This window comes from Neodiprion lecontei, chromosome 1, assembly GCF_021901455.1.
Source record: "Neodiprion lecontei isolate iyNeoLeco1 chromosome 1, iyNeoLeco1.1, whole genome shotgun sequence".
Lineage (NCBI taxonomy): Eukaryota > Metazoa > Arthropoda > Insecta > Hymenoptera > Diprionidae > Neodiprion > Neodiprion lecontei.
Genome location: NC_060260.1, coordinates 22,800,521 through 22,825,552, shown reverse-complemented (window position 1 = coordinate 22,825,552; position 25,032 = coordinate 22,800,521). Strand labels below are relative to the sequence as shown.

Below are 25,032 nucleotides of genomic sequence, written 5' to 3'. Positions count from 1 at the left end.
TTAAGACACATTACAAACCATAGATCGATGATAGTTTTCAGAGTGTGAAGTGAAATTCTGTATTAATATTTAATACGTATACTGCGAGCGGATGTACGATATTTTGTTTGATAGCAAAATATGTAATATATATATATGTATATGAAGTGTACGAATAAAAAAAATCTTTTTTCACTAAAATCATCTTATATATTTGGTTCAGTTTATTTTCGTACAACTGTTTACCGTATAATCTCACGAGAGTTATTCTACGAAGATATCGCATCCGTTATATAAACAATGCTGTTACTGCTCTGCCCCGTTTTGCAAGTGGGCGCTTCAGGTCCGGTAGAAAGTAGCTGCCAATTGCCGTCGCCTACCACACAACGCAGTTAAGTTAGTTACAGCATATTTAGTCATCGATTTCAAATACGTGAATCTGCGAGAAGATCCGGCGCCAATACTGATGCAGTGATGAAAACAGGTTACAAAACGTATTACAGAACATCTACTCAGAAACCGAAACTATTGTTAAGACACGAGTTCCGCAGAACGTACTGAACTGGAGGTGGAAAAATGTTTACAATTCGTCTAACGTATTGTCCGAAAGTAAAATAAGTTTTTTAATCACAATTTTTCTCCCACACTGTTTAAACATATGCACGTATAACAATTACATAGGTAATATATATAGTTGATACTTGGAAGATCACGACTGCCACCACAAACTCGAAAGTTGAATGCTAACATATACAGATATAGTCTGCCGGGTGCAGCAGGGTCATGAACCTTTCTTTTCCGACCGCACTTACGTGCGAGTGTGAGTCTCACTGAGTCACTGTACTTTCGAATTACCACTTCTAAGGTGATTCAGGGCTTCGTGAAGAACTGAAATTTGTAAATCAACCAAGCAGCTGAGAATCCGGGTGCGAGGATTAATGGCTCGAAACACCTCTGGTTATATCCTCGATGGTTCATTTAATTGCACTTAGGTTAGGCTGGATGCTGGTAGCAAAAGAAATGCGGAAGAAGTTGCGATTGGGCCACATGATGCATCTTGACGTCGGATAAACATCTTCGAAGCCAGTGGGCGTGGAGTTCCGATCCTGCATCCGGTGTGATCACTTTCACTTTCGATTTTGCGCTTTTTGTTTCATAATACCCCACGTGGCTGCCTACCAGGACCTGGACTCTCATATATATCCTCGGAATACGTGAAGGACAGTCAATTCGCTCTTGAAGGTGTCTTCCGAAGGGACTCAAGTTCTTGGATCGAACAATGAGTGCGATCTAAGCGTTGTTACGGAAAGTGTCAAAGTTTCAAGTAAATTCCTGGGTGTACCGTATTCATTTGGAGGGTGCTCCGTCGCTTGGTAAGTGGTTTCGCTTGTCAGTGCATGTTACCACAAAGTGTTATTTTTCCTTTACACTATTTAGTGGAACTAAATACATAACTGCAGATATTTATCATTGTATGTCGTACGGTACGTGCAGAAAGTTGATCTGCATATCTACGTTCTATGACGATTCTTAAACATGGTACAATTGTTTGACTCGTTTGGGCGGTTACTTTAGATGGAAGTATAGGTACGTCAAAATACACGATGGAATCTAAAAATCGGCGTGTGGCAGTTCAGGTCTAAATAAACAGATCAATAAAACGGTTGTTGAAGTATCGTTTCACATAGTGTTACAAGTAGCAAGAAATTAGTAAATGTTGACATTTCCATTTATCATCCGATCATTACTGGCCGTAATATTCGTTGCCTTACCTAGTATGTCAAAAATTCGTGGGTCTGGGTTGAACTCGAAACGGGTTTAGTTCAAAATAATCATGTCATTCCACGATACCAGTAAACTTGATAAAGAAGACCGGCATTAAAATTCTGAGCTGGTGTTGGACCGTTCATATAACGGAACTCTGTAGTCGTACCGGGATCCTCGACAGTCGCTGGTGGACCGTACTGAACTATAATACACAATCCGTCAGACTAATGTTGAGATCCTATTCCACGGATATGAATCACTACGTTTGTGAAAATTCCTTTGGGATGTTGTGCGTATAGTGGTGTTAGTGCCAGAGTCATATTTGGTAAGTCGTCCCTGTAGTTACCGTTTTACTTTCCAAGTGTCATACTACTTAAGAAACGTGAATAAACATTTTCCGGAACTTTCGATGGCACATTTGTATTCGGATATTCGGAACTGTATAATTTTTGTTCTTTCTTATTTCGGATATTTTACGATGCTAGTCACATTCAGATATTCCGATAGCTCTTTTGAATCCTGAGGCATAATCAAGTCATGTGCATTCATGTGATGTTTATTGCTATTAATTTCTCCTTTATTTTCTGGCAATATTCTCGCTTTTTAATGAAATCAGTTGAATAGATTGAGCGAGACACCAATGGAAGTGGGATTTATACAACAGTTAGTAGACACTTTTTTCACTGATGAGATATGAACTTTGTACTCTATACGGATGCTTACATAGCATCACAAGAAATATTGTTTTTAGCCGATTGTGCAAACAAATTTGCTCGTGATGCGTTAAGATCTTTTTCAAGACTAGGTAACCTTTGAAAATTGTGCATACAGACGAAAGCCTAATCACAATAATAAACATGGAAAATCAATAAGTGTTATGTATTATCCCTGCACAAAGTAGGGCAAGAATGACGTTTGAGAGATTAAAGGTAACCTAAAATACCTGTCTAACAAATCACATTTTTGAACAATATCTCACGTGAAACACTCTTAAATCGGATATTTCCATCTCGGTGGTGAGAACATGACAAGAAACATGTAAAGGTACATACATAAGTTCGTAATAGTAAAATGTGCATTTGATAATATACCGCGTTTAATCGAGTTGAAACTATTTGCGTAAGTCTGTGCCGTATTGAATACCTGCAATGGACGAGGGACAATGTCTAAACTTGAATGGCGGAGATGCAGCGTGGTTCAAACAGTTTTTAATGATAGTGTACGTTCATTTACAGTTGAAACATTACCTTCTGAGATGATGAAGCCACGATTATTACTGTTGGTAAGCTGTGCCGTGGCGGTTTCCTACGGACAGTCGAGCGGGAGGGTCAGCTTTGGAGATTCAGATTCCCAGCCTCGACAGAGTCAGGATGGTAAGTTGACCTCATCGTACGTAGACTGCTAGGTTTTATCTTACCGACCGAGGATCTAAGGATTCTATCGGTACCTCATCGTACACATTGAATGAAGATTGTTAACAACAGCCAGCTTAACGTGATCTATTGAAACTGAATGTATTGTAATGTAGCAAGTCAGTAAATAAAGAGGAGAGCGTTACTTCGTGCCTGCGACTACTTTTCATCGGCTTTAAAACAATATTTATGATCAGGCTGTCTTGACTTATTTGCAAGTAATGTAACGTATCATTTGGCAATATAGTAGCTCAAACATCCGGCCAGCTAATGCACTTTACGTTATATTTCACAACAAGTAGTAGATTATATAAATTGTAAAATGGTCTGGATGAATTACAATCGTTTGGTTTAATCCCGTTTGATGACAATCTGGATTCCTTTAGGACCGCAATTCCAGCAGTTTCAAACTCAGGGCCCTGCAGGTCCTCCCGTATTTCCGCAAGGGCGTCCAAATGGAACGCGACAGGGTAAGGATCTCTTGGACTGGATAGGCCTGGGCGCAGGGCCGAACGTGGATCCATTTCTGGCTAGGACCAACACTGCTTGTCTGAATGGTGATCTCGCCGAATGTTTCAAGTCCAGAGCGCTGAATTCTTTGTCAGAGTTCTTTGACCAGCAAGAATATAACCTGAACGGCAACGTCAGGGTCGTTAGGATGTCGAGGGACGTTGTACGCGAGGTTAGCCGTCAACCGTACGAGTTCTCCAGTGCTCCCAGGTATAATAAATCCTTTATCAGCTAGGGATGGTATAGTTCACATAGAATTGGATGTACTTGAGTAATCAGCAATTCGGAATGTAGCATGTGAACTGCAATTGAGTTTCATCTCAGCATTGCTAACTTTAGCATTTGCTCTTTGGTAGTGTTTGGTAGTTTATGCTTGACAAGAATTTCAAGCTAGAGCAATGTATCGGTCCCGTAATTCACGTGAACTTATGCGTGCCGTCTTTATCAAACCTATCTTCCTGCATTTTACAGGAGTGAAGAGAGTGAGTGGGATCAACTGGTGAAATTTGCTGCCAGAAAGGCCGAGAAGTTCGTGAAGACCGTTGCGTTCGAGGTTGAAATACCAAGTGAAGCTGTTGGAGAGAACGAGGTATATGCACCCAGGTTCTTGGACGAGATTGCTGATGAGATTGACACAATTGAAAACAAGAAGGACACTCATTTCTGTAAGTACTCTATGGATGCCAAACCCCACTTCTGGTAGCTACTTAAATCATTTTACGACAGGATGTTTGACTGATAACGGAACATAAAAAATTGGTATTCTAATTTCTTCCAGCTCGAATCCGGCTAAAGAAGTTGTTGATTCCCATGCTGATCATCTTAAAGTTGTTCAAATTAAAGTTACTGCTCTTCTTACCTTTGATTCTGGGCTTGGCCTCGTTTAAGAAGTTTTTGGGCTTCATAGCGATTGTTATACCAGGCCTAATAGGATTTTTCAAGCTCTGCAAACCTCAGGTGCAAAACTATCACCCTCCAGTGTATAGCCAAAGTGGCGTGGGATTTCCGTATTACAAAGAGAATGCCAATAACTACAATCACAATGATTATCATGAAAATGATTACCATGGCCATCAGGGAGGACCGCCAGTATCATTCGGTCAAGATCTCGCTTATCAAGGTTATAACGGAGAGTATGGTAAATAGACCGTGTCCCGAGGTCAACTCGAAGAATATTCATGAGAAAGTTATATTCAGTGCCAAGGACCCGAGTTGTAGTACGTGATTAGGCAAACTTTAAAGATTATTGTGCAAACGTAAGTGTTATTGCCTCGACTTGGTACTGTGACTCAGTTTACGTAAGAAAAATGTAGAAACGTTGACCGGTAAAGCCATACCTCACTCGACCAAGTCATTGGCTTCTCATGTTTTTTGTTAGCATTCATCTTCATTTTCAATTTAATTTATATTTTACTCCGTTTAATATTAATTTACAAGTAATGTCAAGACTGCCGATGCCTACACAAGTACATAAGTAGGTATTAATAAGCCTTAATTTCTGAAATTGATTAGAATAATCCACGGGATGTTAGTCATCTCTCTGTATTTATGTGTATATTAATTATCAATAAATATCTGTATATAATATTTCTTACACAAATGGGGAAAAAGTTCTTCTTATCGTTGCTGCACTTACAATTAACAGGTCCTCCTTCTACCGTTGAATTTATTTTTTCGTTTCAGTCTCAGTCTGACTCGTTTCGTTACGTTATTTTCTAATTGTTCATAAACTTAAGGAGTTTGGAAAATATTATCGAGTATGGTTGACTCGAGCTCGTAAGTTAATTGACTATTGCTTGGTCTTAGTTATTTGGATGCCCAATTATTATGGACGTATAAAATACACGTAGTTCTCATCAGTACCTCAGTAAAAATTGCGCCTTCGCACTAATCACTGTCATAAAATCATCGCATTCGAAACGTGATGTATCCTCTGTAAGCTCATCTGGGCCGTCTTTATAGCTCATACCTAATTTTGATCAAGAGTGTTCACCCTATCATTTATTGGAACGCTAAATTAAAAACCTGTGAATCACATATTTATATGTACCCAAAATGGCATTTAAACCTGACAAGTACATAGATGTTTAGAAACTGTGTTTTTTTCATGCAAATCGATCAATGATGATTCATTCAATTGCTCAGATCCAGTTGGAAGGTAACCGAGTGTTCAGATATCAAATCACGTTGAAAATCGTTGTGTTTTGACGTTGAAGTTTTTGTAACCGATTTGAGTCCAGAGACTTTGCAATTCCATTTCGCTGTCAAATATTCATTTTAGAGGAATTGTCGAATGAAGTAGTAACAACAATTAAGAGGATGCGGACTCTTATGAAAGATAATCCGATTATAGGTATAAATCAGCGAAGTACGATTCAATCGTATTATGCGATAAATGATAATTTCCAACACTAGCTGACGATTTCCATTAGGAGAAAGAAGAAGAGAAAAAAGTATGCGTAATGAATCTAACCGGTCAGCGGGATGCTGTGTACGATTTCTTACCGGAGTCCCGAGAAATGAACCAAACAAACCTGTTGACCAGGTGCCCTCGTTTGTGAAAACAGGAAACGTCACGATGTTGTTTCATTTGATTCCGATTAAAGAGATTCCATTACCGCCTATGTAGCGCTTTCGCAGAGAGAAATTCGTTATATTTCGCTCTCCTAATAACGAATCAGCATTTCGCGTAATTCTTCAGTAATTGTTATGTAAAAGTAAGAAAAATTGGCGTTTCTCACTGTGCGCCTGTACTGCCAGCATCTTTGTACCACCTACCGTAACTACCTACCAATGAGAATTAGGCAGGCCACAACTGCGCATAGCTCCTTCGGCTGAAATGCTCATTTCATATTATAATGTAACGGTGCCAAGCTATACAACAATCAGACGAGCATGAAATCGTGGCACATTCCTTGCGGTGGGCTCGTATCGACCTTGCGCGATGATCGAGGTCACACACATAGAACACGATGCATTGATCGCCCACGATATCTCGTGCGTGCATAGATATATACAGTTTGCCAGCAGATCAAACGGTAGAAAATTACTCTAGCTAGAAACGCAATGGAAAGTAGGTACCTGGAGAAGCAGCGCCTTTACGTACACCTGGAGACACGAAACTGTCGTGCTTTATTTTATATGTGGCTACGAGTTGACCTGTTGATAGTGGATGTCGCGTTGGGGCTGCTATGTAATTCACAACTTCTGTAATTGTCGCAATTCATATTCCAGAGGAAAGTGTCTCAATCTGTAGCACGCATTCGTCGTTATGGTTGAACCTATCCACACGTGAAACGATCTTTACCAATATGGTGCATAATTGCTTGGCGCGAAAACGCGACCGTGACCGTCATGATCAATTTCATGAATGGTCCGGATCAAGTGCCACTCCACCAGTCACTACTATTTCTCATGCTCTGTCTCGATTTCGCATACTTACTCCCAGATGGTAACTATAATTTAAGGCTTCGAAACCTGTTAAAGCAGTATAGCCTTGACCGAATGCCCTCTTCCTGCATTGTCGTATATCGTGCCTTTACCAGACTAGGAAGTGGCGGGCCCTCCCCTCTTCCTCTTATAAGACGTATCCGCGGAATGCAGTACCCATGTACAAATTATACGATTTGACATTTATCGTTCTGTTACGAATTCATCAAACCTGAAAATCTGTCTTTTATTTCAATGCAGTGAGCACCGACGATACTCAGAGTTCCCGTAGAGTCACGGAAGGTATCGAGAACTATTGATAAGATCACAGTAAAACAATGTCAGTGTCTATCGCATTCTGGAGCAGAAAATCATTTGTTTTGTGATCAGTAATTCATACAGAATATTTGGATCGGGATTTTAATTTTTTTTTTTTTTACTTGGCGAACATCTTTTATGCTAATCAAGGCCATAAACAATTTGTTTGAGCAACTACAATGCCACATTATATTGCCCGATTCACTGCTCTATTAAATAGTATGACGATTTCTGATCTGTTTGATCATTCCGTGATCCAATGATTCAATCCTCATATCATATCAAGTTGAATGATATTTCTTCAGATGAAACCAATAATTCACACGAAGTAAGTTCGTTTTGTGGAGTAAATATTTTTTCCCTCATTCGGGCAGTTATCAAGACTCCTTATTGAGTTAAGAAAAGCACAAAAGATCATCCCATGTCCCGAACACTTTCGCATCCAAGCGAATCTCACGAGTTGTGGTTGACTCTGTTATTTGTTATTTTGAAAACAAGTCGTAATTAAGAAATATCTCACCGAAATTTGTTAATATAACTCCTTTAACTAGGGCAGAAGACCTAAATGGTTTCCAACTATCAGATCAACATTGTCTTAGCTTTGTTCGTTGCTATGAACTCTTAGTATTAATGCGACAATGAGGATCATACCAATGCGTTCACTATAGTGATTCGGCATAGATTTCCATTCGTAAGTGAATTAGTGAATTCTAGGCCTGACATGTAGTGGAAATCTAATTTCTTTGCAAGATAGAAAGAAATATTGTATTTTACGTTCATGTGCTCAATGTAAAAATTTTGTATATTGTATATGAACTTAACAAAAAACAAAACAATGAAGTTAGAACGTCGTCTTGAAACGATGTCGAATTCGAGGTAGTTTGTGAATCCGTTCACAGAATGTGTGGATCAAAAGAGATGAATGGCAACGGGACTCGCGATCGCCACTGTTGACTTTCGCCAATTAACAAATAGCAGCCGAAAGTGTTTCCAGATTCGCTAAGCCCCAGATAAATGATTCAGCATTCGTTAGCCCCGGGATGTTATGATTAGCAGCGTTGCAAGTTGAGTAACGATGATTTTTTATGCGATGTGGTATCCAATTAATTTTAAAAACAAACCAGATGATATCTCGTATTACAGTAGTGTTCAATGATTTTGCGAATTTGCAATACAATAAACATAATTTTAGCTTCCCGATGAAGCATGGAAGATATCGATGTAAGTTCCATACGTGACTTATGGTTGATGTATACACAACTCATGTTGCTCATACCTGCTTGTGAGATACTTATTATTGAATTGTTTACCTAGGCTATGATGTTTTGAAGCGGCATTTTTAACGTGGATAGAAGAGTGCACAGAAAAAATTTCGTTCCATGTACGGGATTCGTATGAGGTTTGCTTTGAACTGAAAAATTTATGTGGATCGATGAGTTCACGGACAAATACATCCCATATCTTGTTCACCGAGACTTCAGTTTACAGGGTTTCATTTTTCGTAATGCATTTAAGTTTACATAAATATATGCGAGTGATTTCTTCTGCCGATTTTGTGGAGAAAAAAATCTTTGACAAAATGGTTGATTAAACGCCCGAGTAGAACTAGCGAAGTAACACGAATGTGGGATGGTTCTTCGTACCGTTGTATATTTACGGAGTTTTTGTATTCGGCACTGCATACTCACGTATTATCGATACATCGATTCCAACATCACATCGGAATTCGGAATAAGTTGGGAGCCTGCTTGAGGTGAAAATAACGGCAATTGGAAATGTCTTTTGCTGTTTGATAGACGCTTCAACGTAGAACCAACAAAATTGCTGAAGGTGTGTCCGGCGAGAGATCGTGCACCATAGTTAACAAATTATAGGCCACATGCGTTAGTAGGACATTAAGTGCAATATACTGAAGGTCAAGCGCGACGCGATGAACTGTCTCGGTGACTTCAACGTTTCGGGTCGAGTGGCAAGAAGCTATGCCATCTTTGGAAAACTTTCACGACGGCTTCAATTAATCAACTACATTATAAAACTTGCCTTAAAATTTCGTCTTTCCATAATTAGAAATGTAGAAGTTATACCAAAAGAAAAATGTGACGCGAGTTACGATACTGAAATTTTTCTCGTATCTTGTTTATCGTATTGATGTTTCGACAAGACTGACTTAATCCATCCATATTATAACTAGGTGAATCTGTTCCTCTATCATGAGAATTGGGCTTATATATCATACAATCTCATGTTTACACAACGAGATGATGCCTGTATCATAGGATACGGTTCAACACGGAATTTTAGTATTATGAATTTTCCGGCAAACTTTGATTAGATTCCTGACCACAAAATTAATCACAACAAAGGTTTAGTGAAATAGTTATGTGCAATCAATTTTTCACGAATAAAGGAAAATTCTTAAGAATTTTTATAAAAGCTCAGAAATCGCTTGACTTTAATTTCTATTTTCGATTCCAAGTATCACTTTTCGCAGACTTTGCATGTGATTGGATTAGGGCAATGGCTCGCAAGATTTACAAATTTTTGTCATATGGGGTAAAATTTCCAACAAAAGTAATCAGAACCGTGAGAATCTTGACAGCGAATTAAATTCACAGAAAAATGTAGATGGTTTAAAATGAGACTGAGGCTCACAGCGAAACCTCTTTCCAAATTCTCGGCAATTTTCTATCGGGGCTAAAACGGAAAAAGAGTATGATCAATTGAGTTGCATGGTATATTTTCATTGAGTTCAATCTACGAGAATTCAGTACAAAGTTATACAACGTAACATGCTTAAAGTTTATCACAAGAAATAAAAAATTGCGACACGCACTGATAACATGATGACCGTTTGAAATGTCAAAGTCTTTCGTATTTCAAAATTGGAAAGAATGACAGAAAAAAAAAAAAATAGACGAATTATGAACCTGTGAAACTAGTGCGGGCTTCTGGAGTTCTAGAGTCAGAACCTGACCTCGGTAACAAAGATGCGTCGAGCAAAGTTCCCAGCACGTGCCCTCGACGGGAAGCACCTACTGGGCGAGGGCAACGTTATACGTCCCAAGATATACGGGAGTAGAGAATAGTGCAATGTTGGTGCGTTGATAGGATTGCGTGCTCCACATCTGTGACACGGTTTTCCCGCTAGGCCGGGCTCGCGTCAGGGTCCATAATGTTTGTCCACTACAACGTATATCATAATAGCGCGGGAACCAGTTTGTGCACGAGAACCACTTTGGTTTCCTTCCCTTACCTTAAGATGAGCCCAATCCCATCTTCTCCGCTTCTGGAACCCATCAAGCTGGAGGAGGGAAACTCCTCATGTGGTGGTATCTATCAAACACGATCTACCTATATAAAGTCGCCTCGCCTATACGCGGCTCAGAGCTCTTGCACATACCACGCACTTCGGCTCGCAGGGGCTGATTTCAAAATTAAAAAAGTGTCATCACTGCAAGCGTCGTCATTAATCGAGAAGGTCCAGCGTTTCATAAGACGTGTCGTGCAGTCATAGAGGTTAGTACCACTTTGAGTGACACCTTCATTATCAATTCATTTGTGCGGATCATTTTTGTGACGAAGTGAAGTCAAAATGAACATGTTGTTCAAGTGCCAACTTCCATTGGCAAGTGACAAGCGGTGAATATCGTTGCGCGATTCTTATGGTTAATAGGGTATCCTAATCAATTTCGACGCAACGTATATGTCTTCAAACATCAAAAGTTCACTCACCTCAAATGTGAAAAAGGGCTGAACAGACCCATTCTATATGCTGTTCAGAACAAAAACATTTCAACACATTTTAATCTGACGCAGAAATGAAGAACTTCCACGAATTTACTATTGTGATTTCGTAGAATCCGTGCGATTTCTTTATGCCTGCGTGAAATGTTAATACGTTTGAATGTTTTTGTTAGGAATTATGTATAGCACGGGACTGCCAAGCCCTCTATGATGTTTGAGATACGTGGACTTCAATATTTGAAGATATATACGTTAACGTCGAAATCGACCAGGGCAGCCTCTCAAGCATTCATATTTCACTGTCAAGTTCATGTGATAATCGGTAATTGTCACTGAGCAAACTCGTAAACTTAATGAAATTTAAACGATCCCTGCCATTTGGTTATTCTATCATTCAATGCAAACAGTCATTTGAATCTTGTACGCTACGTCTTCTTTGATTACAGATATACAATAAGGTGCAATAGATAATGTTAACGGATTGTGGATTAAGTAGCTTCGGAAGGTGTCATTTCATTAAACTGCACTACTCAAAAAAGTGAAGACCTGTTATCCTATATTGAAAATATATTACACACTCAAGATTTTTTCCTCTAACTGCATCAATAGATTTCAGTCGTTATCAGAATATATATTAATATATTTGCGTTAACTTAGTTCATTCCGATTGTTAGCATTGTCACGCATGGTCAATGGAGTGTGAAAATAGAGGTTAGCACTCACCGAATATGCAACTGAAAAATAAATTATAACCGCAATTCGTTTTTGCAGTAGAGTAAAAATGAAGGCAGCTTTAATGTTTCTGACTATGGTGGCCATGGCATTGGCCAATCCGGTTGAAAAGATAGAGAAGGTCGACATTCACCAGCAGCAGTCGGTGACCATGACCGACAGGGCTAAGTATGAAGAAGAGCTTCTCCGTAAGTTGAACGCCAAGTGCTCTCAGAACGAAGTGAGCAGCTGCGTGATGCTGAAGTTGGTTACCTACATGAACAAGCTATTGAAAAAGGCCTCTATCGAATTGACTGACGATATTGAAATTCGAAAGACGAGCCAGGTAACGGAGGAGGCTATGTTTACCGCTGCCAGAAGCAACGATGAAGATTCGGAAGTCTTGGATCTCATAACAAATAAAATTTACTCGTTTGTCAAGTCGAGGAGTATCAAATGGCGAATACTTCCAGAAGATGACGTGGTTGTTTCCGCTTCCGAGGATGAAACAGGTTCATTGAATCTTGGATTATCCATCGAACACTCCGACAAAGCTGTCCAGGATGGTAAGTTACATCTGCTGTGATTACTTTAAAATCTCTGAACCGGAACATTAGATTCTTGCACCATTTTGAAATAAAATTCCACGTCTTTGGAATGCTTGAGGGCCTATTACCGTTGTATCTACTTTGCTATAATTCTCATGTATATGAATTGAATATAATCGACTTGTATGTCTGGGCAGCTTGGTCGTTTATAGCGTGAAATAAATCATTCCAAATTTGTGCTTACTCTTTAACTGTAAGCTCGTTGACCGAATACAAAATCTTGTTTACCCGTATTTGTCTCTTGGTAATAAGTCATTCCAAATTTGTACTTGCTCTTTAACTGTAAGCTCGTTGACCGAATACAAAATCTTATTTACCCGTACTTTTTTTTTGATGAATGAATGCCACATTATCTACAAGAAAAATATGCTTTACGCAAAACGACGTCTCTGCTGTTCATGTGAATTAATTATATCTCTTTTTGGTCACAAGGTCGTGGGAAAAAAAACAACATGGGGCCTCTACTCGCTGCCGCAGCCCTCAAGATCGGTTTGATTGGTGGTCTGGCTTTTAAGGGTCTCGCCCTGCTCGTCGGCAAGGCCTTACTTCTGTCAAAGATCGCCCTGCTTCTTGCCAGTATAATCGGGTTGAAGAAACTCTTCTCCCAGCAGAAGCACGTCACCTATGAGGTAGTCGCACATCCGCACCACTCCTCGAGCCACTCCTACAGTTCTGACCATGGCCATGGGGATAGCTACTCTAGCGGATGGGGCAGGAACCTGGACGTCTCCCCTGTGGCCATTTCTTCGGAAGGAGTGAGCGACGCTCAAGACTTGGCTTACAGCGCCCACAAAAATTAAGAAAATCGTCTATAACCTCCACTTACCGTAGAAGTGTTACAGTGGGTCTGCGACAAATTTCAAGAGCTCATACCAACAAGAATGTTCACAAGCTAATGCCTGGATGAATCCTTGCATAATATTAACTGCAAAAATTGAAATCCCATACTGATAGAGATTTTGACTAGACTATTCTTGATTGATAATTGGCCACGTTTACTTATAAGAATTATGAACTGGGATCGCTTCAAATGGTTTCAAACCACTACCACTCGCATCATTGACGATTTATTTGTGCCATTCTTACGACTGTTTTAACCATACCTTCATTTTCCAATAGTTGATGCATCATCTTGATGTACCTAATTTCACCCCAGCTAAATGAAACTCGTAATGTTTAAATCACACAACGCTTCTAAGAATCCGGCTCTTCTACTCTTTTCATGTTTCATCCATCCATATAGCAGGGGTTTTCATTCGCTATTTTAGTTTCATCCAACGCAACTTCCTGAGCTAGTATAACGTGTTTGAGATTCTTGATTCTGTGGTAAAATCAGTTCATAATTGTCTTATGTTATAGTTTTATTTATATTATTTATTGATTTTATTATATTTATTGACTAGAGTCACGTTATCAGTACGTGAGATTTGATATGACTATCGAAAGACAAAATTAACGGAATTATTTGACCCTGACAGACTGATAGACAAGGCACCTTGGTCATTCAAGATTACCACCCACACACGACAAACAATATGACAAGCTAGAAACTACCAGGTGAAATTGAGAAGTACAGGTTGAGAACCTGAAACAAGCAACGCGTTTACCGCAGACTACACATGGCGACGGCTGTCTATTACTTCGTTGCCGGTGAATATTAGACTTCTGGTGAATACTGTGATAACTACTTAAACTTGATACTGTGACGTCGACCGAAAGGGATATAGCTACATGCTGTTAAATTGGGTAAGCACGGGTACCAATTGAACCAGACAAAACTGACGGACTTACGATAGGACGAACGGGACATTAAACATATTTATGTAGGATCTCCGTACAATAGGATGCAGCACAACGAAAAATTGTTGAGTTCTAACGATACCAGCGCAAGACCCACATTCATGCTGTTATTATCTAATTTATTTTCATTCTACATGTCATATAAATGAATCCTAACTATGTAAGATTATTGTTATATTATGAATAAATATTTTTTTTCAAGTGTCCTGAATCTCCTTTTTACCCCGCGGTGAGTACTGATCGATGAAGATGAACAAGTTGGCGAAACGGTTGAAAATTTATAGCTATGATTGCAAATTCTTCCCTTCTGCGATTTTTTTATTACTGAGGACTAGCGGTTCGTAATGAGGACTGCCAATCACAAGGCTAAATGGTTTTCGTTTTCCGATGTCACTCCAGCCTGAAAGACAAAACATTTTCGGGGTAATAAAATAATTACATATTACAGGCAGGGCGCTAGTTCAATTCTTCAAATCAGTCTCTACTTCTCCTTTTCTGATGACTTTCGAGCTTGTACTCTTTTAGACCATCGTCAAACAGTCCATTGGGGTCTTGGCCCTGGAGCGTGTCGGGTTCATGTGCTAAAAATTCGTACTTTGGGACGTCCTGGCTTTCCTGAAAAATCTGCGTTTCATCGTTTAGCAGATTGTAGATGCCAACTAATTTTTGATCAGGCATTTCTGGATGGCCTTTGAAAACTTCTGGCTCATAATGATGATCGAAGTATTGGTGGTGATCTGGGATAACGGCGTGATGATCGTAAACCGTCTCATATGCTACTTTTTCATGACCGCCAAAGAGCTTCTTCAAACCCAAGATAACCGCTATCAGTATTGCGGTTTTTGACACAATGAACGCTTTAAGCGTCAGTAATCCAACGAATGATACCACCCCAATAATAAACATTGTCGTTTTCAATCCAATCAATAGTAGAGGTAACATTTGACCATCTTCCTTCTCGCCTTATAAAAGAAATCAATTATCGAGATTGCAGATTACCGTATAGAGTACTACACAAAATTTGTTATGAACGTAGCGTTTACTTTAGATGTGAAAGCAATGACCGCGAAGAACAAATAATGATCTGAAGTAATGCAAAATTGGTGATGAGAATCGCGTTTTCATATGAAGCAAAGATCGTATGATTATTTCTACGTAGTACTCACCTCTGGAGCCTTGTGGGTCGAGTTTTAAGTCGACGTTAAATACACCAGCATCTCGGAACAGCTTGAGGCTTACGAGACCAAGGTCTAGGTTTAGCGATTTTGTGTTCACAACGTTTTCAAATATATCTAAAAAGCTTGCATCTCCTCGCGTTCGTTTTTCCGTGTGGCTACGAATCGTACCTATACTTACAAAGTCATTGAACCGTAACACTCTAGACTTTTTAATGTTCTCAAGTAGCTTAACAGACAATCTTTCGACACTGTTAAGGTCGAAGATATTACTGAGAGTATCGTATGATCGCGTAGGAGTGCAGTAAGTGACTCTGGCCATGCTAACAATAAGTATCGATATGAAAACAGTGACGTACCGCAAGATGAACATGACTATTGAGTCCTTATTTATCCTAAAAATAAAAACGAAAACGGCTCTTCGTTTGTGTTTCAAAATTTGATATCGCAGTTTAGATGAGACATTTTGTCTGGTGTCGCTGACTCGCGGAAACTGAGTCACCAGTAGCTTTAGAGATCAGTTTATATATGAAGTTTCATGCTTAACCAGCCATCCGCGTAGTGTCTAAGTGTACTTTTAACACGCTATCTCGTTAGCAGCGGACCTTATTGTAAATGTTATTACGCACGTACATGATTAAAATCTTATTATGAATGCAGTTTGACGCCGTTATTATTGCACAAAATAGATCGAGGTTAGTAAGATGTTCCTTCTCAAGAAAAATCTTCAACTACCTCACCATTTCCCACTTCAATCAAGTTCCGGATTTTTTATTTCACGCCAAACGTAGCTCCTGTAATGTACAATAGTAGTTTTTTTTTACTGAATTGGTTGCGAAAAACTAATCACAGTAACTTCCAAAAAAGAAGAGCTTCAGCTTCGCTATCCAATAAGGGTGATATCGAATAAAAATTTTGTTTTCACGTGGCCCGTTTCTGCGGGAAAAATAGTTGTATGTTAAGAGCGTGTAATGGTCGACCATTTATTTCATTAGAGTAACTAGAACAGTTTTCCTACAATACTCGTTCCGTTCCATAGTATCGCCAAAATATGTTCCAGTAATTGACCGGGCAGAGTTTTGAGGATGTTACAACCGGTCATTAATTCTATTTGTCACAGTAAGTTACCAGCGACCATAATTACGCGTATCTGATTTATAGGCATCGCCTTATATAAAAATCTTTTTTGTCTAATATCTTTAGTTGCTTCTGGTTCGTATCCCTGATGAGTACGATTCACAGAAACAAGATGTAAAAGTTTTTCAATCTCATAATGTTACGATTCTCTTTGATTTACCTTCTCATTCTTGCGTGGGCGGCATGTGGCGAGTGTAAGGAATTGCACAACGAGAGCTTTCAATTCAACTCAGATGAAAACGCTTCAGGTAAACGTAAGTTCATTGGTAATTTTTGCCTCCACGACCGGCATGTCTCTGAAAAATTGTTGACATTCTAATGCACATTGCAGGAACGTTGATGATCAGCAAACTCGTCCTGCTGCCTCTCTTAGCGGGCATAGGTGTCAAGTTCCTGATCCTGCTGCCGATCATTTTATCAAAAATTGCAATATTGGGAATACTCAGTTTCGTTTCTTCGAATCTCAGTCTTTTTGTCTCGGCTATATTGGGACTCAGAAGTTACTTCTTTGAAAACAAATCAGATGACGAAGATTACGACGATTATTATCGACAAAAAAATCAACACGACCCTTACGCTAGTCATAAGGATATACGCGACGGTCATTATAATTATGATCATGAGGACAATTACGATTCACACGACAAACATAAGCATCGTTACAGAGACTACGAATCTTTCCATTCCGGATACAATCCACATTATTCGGGACACAGTGACCGATACGATCATAAATCGAAAAAGTGGCGGTTTAGACCATTCAGCCTACTTGGACGAATCAAAGATGCGATAAAAGACCATTTCCACAAATCTGGGCCAGATCGTAAGGAAAAATACCGTCTTCACAATTATGATGACTTCAACCATGTTCACAAGTATCATTCGCATGACTACAGTGGAAACTATCCAGGGTCCGGATACAAAATGCGTGAAGCAAAGTACCCGAATCCTGTTTATTCAATTCACCATCCGGAACATCGACCATCCGTGGAAAATGCATACTTTGAAAGCTACCGAGTGCCAGAGGATGGGTTGCAAAAAGGTGAAATCAAAAGCAGTCGTGTAGTACAGAGTGAGATTATTCGGAAGAATCCTCTGAGCATCACAGAAGGCTCGGTAAAAGACCCGTCAAAAATTTCGACGGTGATCGGTGACGTTGGAAAATTGATGCACGATAGTTCGAGTCTGACCGAGACCACAACCGAATACCAGGTCTACGAAAATGACCCTATACTCGAGGAACCTTTCATCGTATTGGGCGTTCATCCTCAAACCAGGGCTTCCGATTCACCAGTCGCTTTCTATGCCACGGACTAAAAGATTACCGATTTCACACTGTACCGCGAGCGAATACAACCGAGTGAAAACGTGTGAGCTGTGGACTGCTACTACAGACCTATCATTGTAGCCTTATGTGCCATCGTCTCGATACCTTTCTAATGCACAAATATTGATGATTCATATTTCATGCCACTTGGTGTCAGTTGATTACCGTTAAAATTGTATAGCTTTGAAATAAATGTTACTCATTGTTTCCAAGCGAGACTTACTATCGTTTTTATAATCACATGCAAATTTAATATAAAGTTATTGCCTCATTTTTCATGATGTTTATTTGAAGATGCTAACTCTTTTTCCTATAACGATCAAACTTTCGCGTTTACGAATATCTAATCTTTTTCAGGTTGTGACGTACTTTATAATAAACCTACGAAATAAGAAATCTGTCAGTTCCTAATGATTATACGCGAGTAGATTTACTTGGCGAAACGCATGAGTTGACCTAGTAGGCTCGAAGCTTGAAACAAAGTGAGAAGCCAAAATCTGGTACGTTCAGCTTTGATCTCATTTACACTGGGAGGATTCCGTGAGCGTTAACGATAGCAACGACGCCTCGCTTGCAGTTATGCAACTAAAGTTACACCTGGGGTACTTACTGCAGATGTCTTGCAGGTGTCACTTCGGTTGCCTATCTGCCGGCGAGGCGTCGTTCGCATCGTTAACCTTCAAGGAATCCTCCCGATATATACTGTTATACTAGGCGTAGAATTTTCTCCTCCTCAGCGGTGAAGTGGATAATAGTCCCTGGAGACATACGTGTACAATTTTTTCCGTTGAATGGTTCAGAATTAAAGATCAGCTTACGTTGTAACCGCTCTAGTTAACGGGAATAGTTCCCACCACGCAACGTGATTGATCCATTTGTAAATGAACCGATGTGAATTTGTCAAGCAATATTCGAAGAAGGGAAGGAAAGAGAAGAAAACGGTAAGTGGAAATAGGGTAGGGTTAGCACGATCAAACTTACAGAAAGCCAGACAACTTTAAAAGTGTACCAAATCTCTTTATGACGAAACGGCTCTAAACTTGGCAGAAAAACTTGTTCTAGTGACACGGATTATGAAGTCCGGTGAAAAATGAGTTCCAATCGAGTGAACGGCTGTTTGCTCTTTAACGATCTTAAAAACTCTTCAGCTTTCGCTTGAGAGTGGGTATATACATATGGCTACAATGCTAACGGACAAGATGAAAAGTTTCGTGGAGAATTGTCGTTCCGAACCACTGTCGCTTCACCAAACGTTGCATATTGACGGCGGACATGAGCCGTACGTACGAGGATAATTTTCTACAGTCGGTAGTTGATTTCGATTCTCGAGATTTCGGGGGGAAAGGGTGACTGGGTGAGGAAGCAAGTCGGCGAGTAAATGAGACCCCTCTAAAAGTGGAGCAGAAGAGAAAGGTCTCTCCGGAGATGATCTACATTTGGTTCTTCTGTCTTCATCTACGCTTTTCTCTCTCGATCGGCTCCTCTCACTCCTGCGATTTTCTGAATTGAAAATGTAATGACCGTTTCCTTCATTTTTGTATTGACCACTGAAACGTGTACGTGAATGCCACACTAATTAGTATAATTATCTGACGTAAAGTTATAGGAAGCGAAAAAGGGTGAAACTTCAACGCTGCCCAAATCGAACAATTTGCCGCATCCTGCAAGTAACAAGGTGTATGGATCAGCTGGAATGAGAAATTTCTCCACCCGGTGAGTATACAGGGTAAGCTTTGAGATAATGCTATTGCCGCCACAATTAAGCTTGGCGCGGAGGGTGTAACTTGACGACGTCGCGATATTCTCGGGTAATTATGGAAGAAAAACGGACTAAGAGAATGTACGTAACGTCGCGAGTGGCACATTCACCGTGGTTATGCTCCACTAAAACAGATTGTCTCGCAAAGTCCGGTAAATTGCGAAAGTATAACGTGATTGTCCAGTGGTTGGATGGTATGGGAAAGGTTGACTAGGTAACATAGCAAGGCATTGGCCTCCTCTCGACAATGGTGAACTGTAACGCTCTGAAACCTTTAAAATAAGAATTGAACGAAACTGCGGTGAAAAACGTCAGGTACTCGGTACATTGGAGCTTGGATTGTCCGTTTTTTGCGGTGCAATCCCCTCGGATGATGTATATAAACAGAATCCAGCTCATTTGCCCATCATTCAGGCCTCTACTGTAGGTTCTAAAACATCGAAGGTATCGAAACCTCGGATAGTGAGTGATCCCAGGGTCCCGTTCGCGAAACACGGGAAACCCAAAGGTTTAGTAAGTGTAGCGTTTTGCGGAGCGCTGGTAGCTCTGGGTTAGCAGTGATTTGTGAGCTCACTGAACGAAAAATAAAAAAAAAATGGCAAGTTTCCGACATTTTATCGCCCCGATGCTTGTCCTCATCTTCATCGGGTCTACGACGGCCGATGAACTTTGGGTGGAGCGTTCGGGTGGAGTGTTAGGAGGTTTCACCAACTTGTGCGCAAAGGAGGATCCAAAAAACGTATCCGTGTCGTGCCACGGGGTTCGAATTGTGCGAAAAGTGGTTCAACAGTTCCTCGAGAAGTCAGCGGCGGTTCCAAATCTTGAGCTATCCGAGGGTGTTCAATTGATTGAGACCTCAGCTCCAATGTTATCTCGGAGGGCGAGAAACATGAAGAACTCTGGAGTAGTTGAGGAGATCGTCAACTTTTTGGAAGGACGTGAGCTGAGGGTGAAACTGCCAAGTCTTCTTCCGGACAATCTCGAAACGGCTCTGAAGGAGTCGCTACCAAACGCTAATCAAGGTATCGATCTTCGCAGGCTTCTGATTTATATAAGCTCTGAAAAAATCGATCAGGGAATTATAATGTCTCAATTGATTTCAGGTCGGAAAAAAGGCGATGGCTTTGGCGGCGGTAAAGGAGGTGGCGGAGGCGTCATGATGATGGCACTGATGATGGGTAAGACGTTTGCATAAATCATACTTTGTAATTAATGGAAATTGTTAGGTGACATACCAAACTTTTCAAATATATTCTTTAGTAATTATTCATTTTATTTATTATTTATTATTATTCAATCAATATTCCTTAGTAATTATCTTGTTTTGAGAATAATAGATTCAAATAGAGTTCTGTGAAAGCATTGCGTCAAATTATAGCTACATCCGAAGAAGTTCAGATTAGAATGCTGATTATTTATTATTAAACAACGACAATAACGCACGATAAATCAAATAGGTAGTTATAACAACCCAAATATCAGGACGAAAAAAGAATTCAAATCGTCTTACAGTGATGTACAATAAGTAATCAAGGAATAGAGTATTGTTGAAGTAAATGGTACTGATTTTCAAGTTGTATTCACAAGTTAGCTTTTAGTATCAGTTTCAATAGTATTCTTGGTCAATAAGACTTTTTTGAAATATATATCAACATATATGAACTCCTGTAGTATGGGACATTGTTCGATCTAATCTCACTTCTTCAATGTAAAAGTGATAGCTAATTGCTAGACAAACTTTGCAAAACGTATCGGCAAGTTTAAAGTAACTTGCCAGAAACATTGACTGGAGATTCTTTTTGACTACCAAGACTTGTGTTATAACACTGACTTATCTGACCAACCTGACTAATCTACGTGTATGCTTAATGGGACCTCTGTAAATATACGTAGGTTTATTTTTCAAGATATCTCATCTTTCCTTTTTCCTCGTTTAATGCATTGTAAGCGCTAGTTGCCCCCCCCCCCCCCCCCGCCCTTCTTATGTAATTCTTACGTAAAACTTATTTTCTCAAAATAACGCTACAAACGCAAAATAACGTGAATAACTAACTGCTTGAGTTCTGGAGACGAAATCAAATATTATTTAAAGAAAGATTGCGGTGATGATGCTATGATCGAGATTTAAACAATTCCATTCGTTCCCGGTACATTTGAGATTAAAAGACTTTAATGTAAGACATGTGTTTCAAAACATATCTTTCTCCCTCTGAAAATCTTTTACGTAATTTATGGACTGCCCCTTAATTGTGGTGCAAATGAGTGGCGAAAGGCTCTGGATATTATTCAACTTTTTAGAAGATACAATGACATGAGTCTTCATAAAGTTGAAAACTGAGAAGAGTCTTAATCGAGAATGACTATCACGGTTGTTTTCAATATTTTGGTATGCCAGTATCACCCTGTTGGTACCACGTTATTCTTGCTCGATTATACTTAGCGACCCGAAACTTGTGGCTTTTCTTACCGGGTGCCTTGCGATACCTGAAAATTAAATACATTTGCAATGATATTTCGTCTTCTCAAAATTGTTTTTAGGAAGAGGTAAATAGCGGTAAGAATGTATGTACTATGCGAGTTTTACATATATTGGTTATTGGTGAGATAAGAAAACTATTGCACTTCTGACTTTTAATTTTTGGAAAAATTTGTGACGACGAAACTTTGTGCATACTTACCGAAGGTTGATATATTTAAAAAATGACACGTCGGCAGATTTTTATGTTAGGAGAACAGGGTGAATAACCAAAGAAAGAATGGTAGGGGCTATAAACCGAGCTGTTTTTTGGAATTAAGGAACGGTTGCCCCACGAGATTAGCTAAGCCTGCAATTAGTCCAGGGCTGGGTAAAATGCTATCACAAATGCATTTAAAATAGCATATGAGAAATGCTCTGAAAAATTCTATCTAAATTGACAAATATAAAATAGGGTATTTAAAATTAGTTACAAAATGTAAAATGTTTTATTATATACCGTAAATAGTTAAACTTTTTCTAATAATTGAGATACGCCGTGCATAGGCTTATGGTTTTGTTTTGTACGAGAATCATATTTTTGATACGTATCTTCACTTCTGGATATTGTGTTCTATTGGTGTGCCCTCTACTGGGCACATTATAATTCCAATGTATAAAAATAATCGTGTAAATGGTTAAACGATGATAGACAAGTATCGTAATGTGGATAGTCTTAGTTGTTCAAAAAATATTGCTAACATTGAAATCACAAGTGAATTATTTGTAGAATTTCATTCAAAACGATCTCATTTCACTGAAATGTGAGACTACAGATAAAGATATTTCGTATTTACGCATACAATATATGCAAGATTTTGATCAAATCACTGTTTAATTCGAACGAAAGAATAATGCATTACTAAATAGACCTTTTTTAAGCAAAAAATTAGGTCTAAACCTGATAATTCTAACACTACTTATTCCCATCTGAGCGAATACCGAAATAAATTATTGGTTACGGAATTTTTTCAAACGTTCAAAACTTATTTGAATAGAGGCATCTGACAAAACAGTTAAATGCGTACATTTTTCCTTCAATTTTTCTATTTAGAATAGAAAACAGAAAACGTAAAATACCATTTGCATTTTGATTGCGTATTTAAAATTAAACCATTTCGAATATTACCCAGACCTGGAAACTACAATATATGTATATCTATGTATACATATATTTCGATTCCTATTCAAGTGTATAATAATTCCACTTGGGTCAACGCGTGCCGGTTGTTACGAGTAATTTCTTGTTAACAGGAAAGATGATGGGTGCCCTGGGGCTAGGAGCTTTGGGTCTATTGGCGATGAAGGCGTTAATGGTTTCCGGTCTTGCCTTGATGTTGTCCCTGATCGTGGCAGCGAAGAAGCTGGCCGGAGGTCATGACGACGGTGGTGGTCACCACGTGATCTACGCTCAGGAGAGCCACGGTCATGGCCACAGACGATCGCTGGACGATACCGATTTTGGCGATCTACCATACCGGGGATACTCGATCGATTACGCGGTTAAAAACTCCTAGTAGTAGCTAACCCCAATCCTTGACAGAGACCTAACGATACCTACACGGACGCAGGACGCTTTCTCGCCCGAATAGCCGACTGACTCATCCTTTGACAGAAATAATTGCAGAGTGAGCGAGGACTGAGCAGTAAGCACGGATCTCTCGGCTCAATGCAAATAACGGAGGAAACACTCGGACCAGAGACTCTGGTGAAAACAAAGTATGTGAAAGTTTTCTACTTACATACAGTGAACGAAAAACAAGAAAAGTGTAAAAAAGCTATTGTGACAAATACGCGTATGAGACTACCGACAGGTTCCTCCTGTTCCGGTGACAAACGGACGGACGTCGACGAAGCGACGAACTGTCGTGATCAACGAGACACGGGTTACGACTTTAATACACGTGACAGTGAAGGAAGGCTCGTAGAAAGTGACTTTTGGAATATACTATCATGGTCAGCTGGTCCCCAGTTGCTTCAGGCTACAATCGTAACCCCTTCAAAATTTTGACGGATCGAAAAATGACGTGACATACTTCATCGCCGCGACAATTACCACGAACGGAATGCTATCTCTGCTTGAAGAGAAGACGATAATGATTATTAAATGAAAATCTACCCTCAATGATGATACCCACGGTACCAAAGACACTCCGCCTCCCATTTTCCCAACTTTTGACATGCTCAAAACGGTGATACCCTTACCAACTACGCAGACGTATATAACATATACCTAAATATTTATTAATCAACAGACTAATAGTTGTAAGCGTATGTAGCTCTATACTGCAGAGATTTTCTGCCTGGATATTTATTTTTTGTATGCTGATGTAATAGACACATCATTCGATATAAATGAATAAAAATATTTCAAAAATAAGATAAGCCGACTTTTTCTTTGTCTTTCCTTTTACCTTCCAAGATTACCAAGAGTAGATATTACACGAGAAATCATGTAATCGAGTTCGTAAAGACGCAGCCACTCAAGTTCAGAGTAGGTTGAGCTGACTCGCGAAAAACTCATCACAATTTACTGAATATTAATTCATCGGGGATCTCCAATCAATTAACGAGAAATTGTCGGAATCGTTACGAATTGAATCGAGGCTACTTGGTCAGCGTAGCTTATGTTTGTTGATACCGCCTGAGGGAGCCCGATATTATATACAACCTGCAGCGTACGGCGTTAACTGAGTAAAACATTAACGAACGAAAAAAAAAAAAAAAAAAAAGAAACACGTTGAAAATAAAAATACGAGTAAAAAAAGTGGAAAAGAAAGAAAAGAAGAAGAAAGAAAATAGCGAGAGAAGAAAGTATGTCGCTTGTAAGACTCTTAACGT

At 39.4% G+C, this 25,032-nt stretch overlaps 4 protein-coding genes across 5 annotated transcripts; 3 read left to right on the top strand and 1 right to left on the bottom strand.

Annotated features, from left to right (window-relative positions):
- The first annotated feature begins 1,196 nt into the window (after positions 1-1,196).
- Positions 1,197-5,264, top strand: LOC107228190. Of its 2 annotated transcripts, none has more exons than XM_015669567.2 (5): positions 1,197-1,352; positions 2,982-3,119; positions 3,545-3,878; positions 4,140-4,333; positions 4,447-5,264. In XM_015669567.2, the coding sequence occupies exons 2-5, from the start codon at positions 3,002-3,004 to the stop codon at positions 4,812-4,814; spliced, it is 1,014 nt and encodes a 337-aa protein (XP_015525053.1). In that variant the 5' UTR covers positions 1,197-1,352; positions 2,982-3,001; the 3' UTR covers positions 4,815-5,264. The 2 variants fall into 2 exon arrangements, with proteins under 2 accessions (XP_015525053.1, XP_015525054.1); XM_015669568.2 differs by lacking the exon at positions 1,197-1,352 and adding an exon at positions 1,904-2,071.
- A 5,518-nt stretch (positions 5,265-10,782) lies between these two features.
- Positions 10,783-14,480, top strand: LOC107228195. The gene is made up of 3 exons (XM_015669574.2): positions 10,783-10,931; positions 11,931-12,436; positions 12,911-14,480. The coding sequence occupies exons 2-3, from the start codon at positions 11,941-11,943 to the stop codon at positions 13,276-13,278; spliced, it is 864 nt and encodes a 287-aa protein (XP_015525060.2). The 5' UTR covers positions 10,783-10,931; positions 11,931-11,940; the 3' UTR covers positions 13,279-14,480.
- Positions 14,481-14,562: 82 nt separating this feature from the next.
- On the bottom strand, positions 14,563-15,775 carry LOC124296613. The gene is made up of 3 exons (XM_046746659.1): positions 15,445-15,775; positions 14,764-15,240; positions 14,563-14,678 (listed from the first exon to the last, which is right to left on the bottom strand). Exons 1-3 carry the CDS (start codon positions 15,773-15,775, stop codon positions 14,563-14,565), a joined length of 924 nt encoding a protein of 307 aa, XP_046602615.1.
- Positions 15,776-20,071: 4,296 nt separating this feature from the next.
- LOC107228192 lies at positions 20,072-24,555 on the top strand. The gene is made up of 3 exons (XM_015669570.2): positions 20,072-20,698; positions 20,780-20,854; positions 23,446-24,555. The coding sequence occupies exons 1-3, from the start codon at positions 20,272-20,274 to the stop codon at positions 23,706-23,708; spliced, it is 765 nt and encodes a 254-aa protein (XP_015525056.2). The 5' UTR covers positions 20,072-20,271; the 3' UTR covers positions 23,709-24,555.
- The last annotated feature ends 477 nt before the right edge of the window (positions 24,556-25,032 follow it).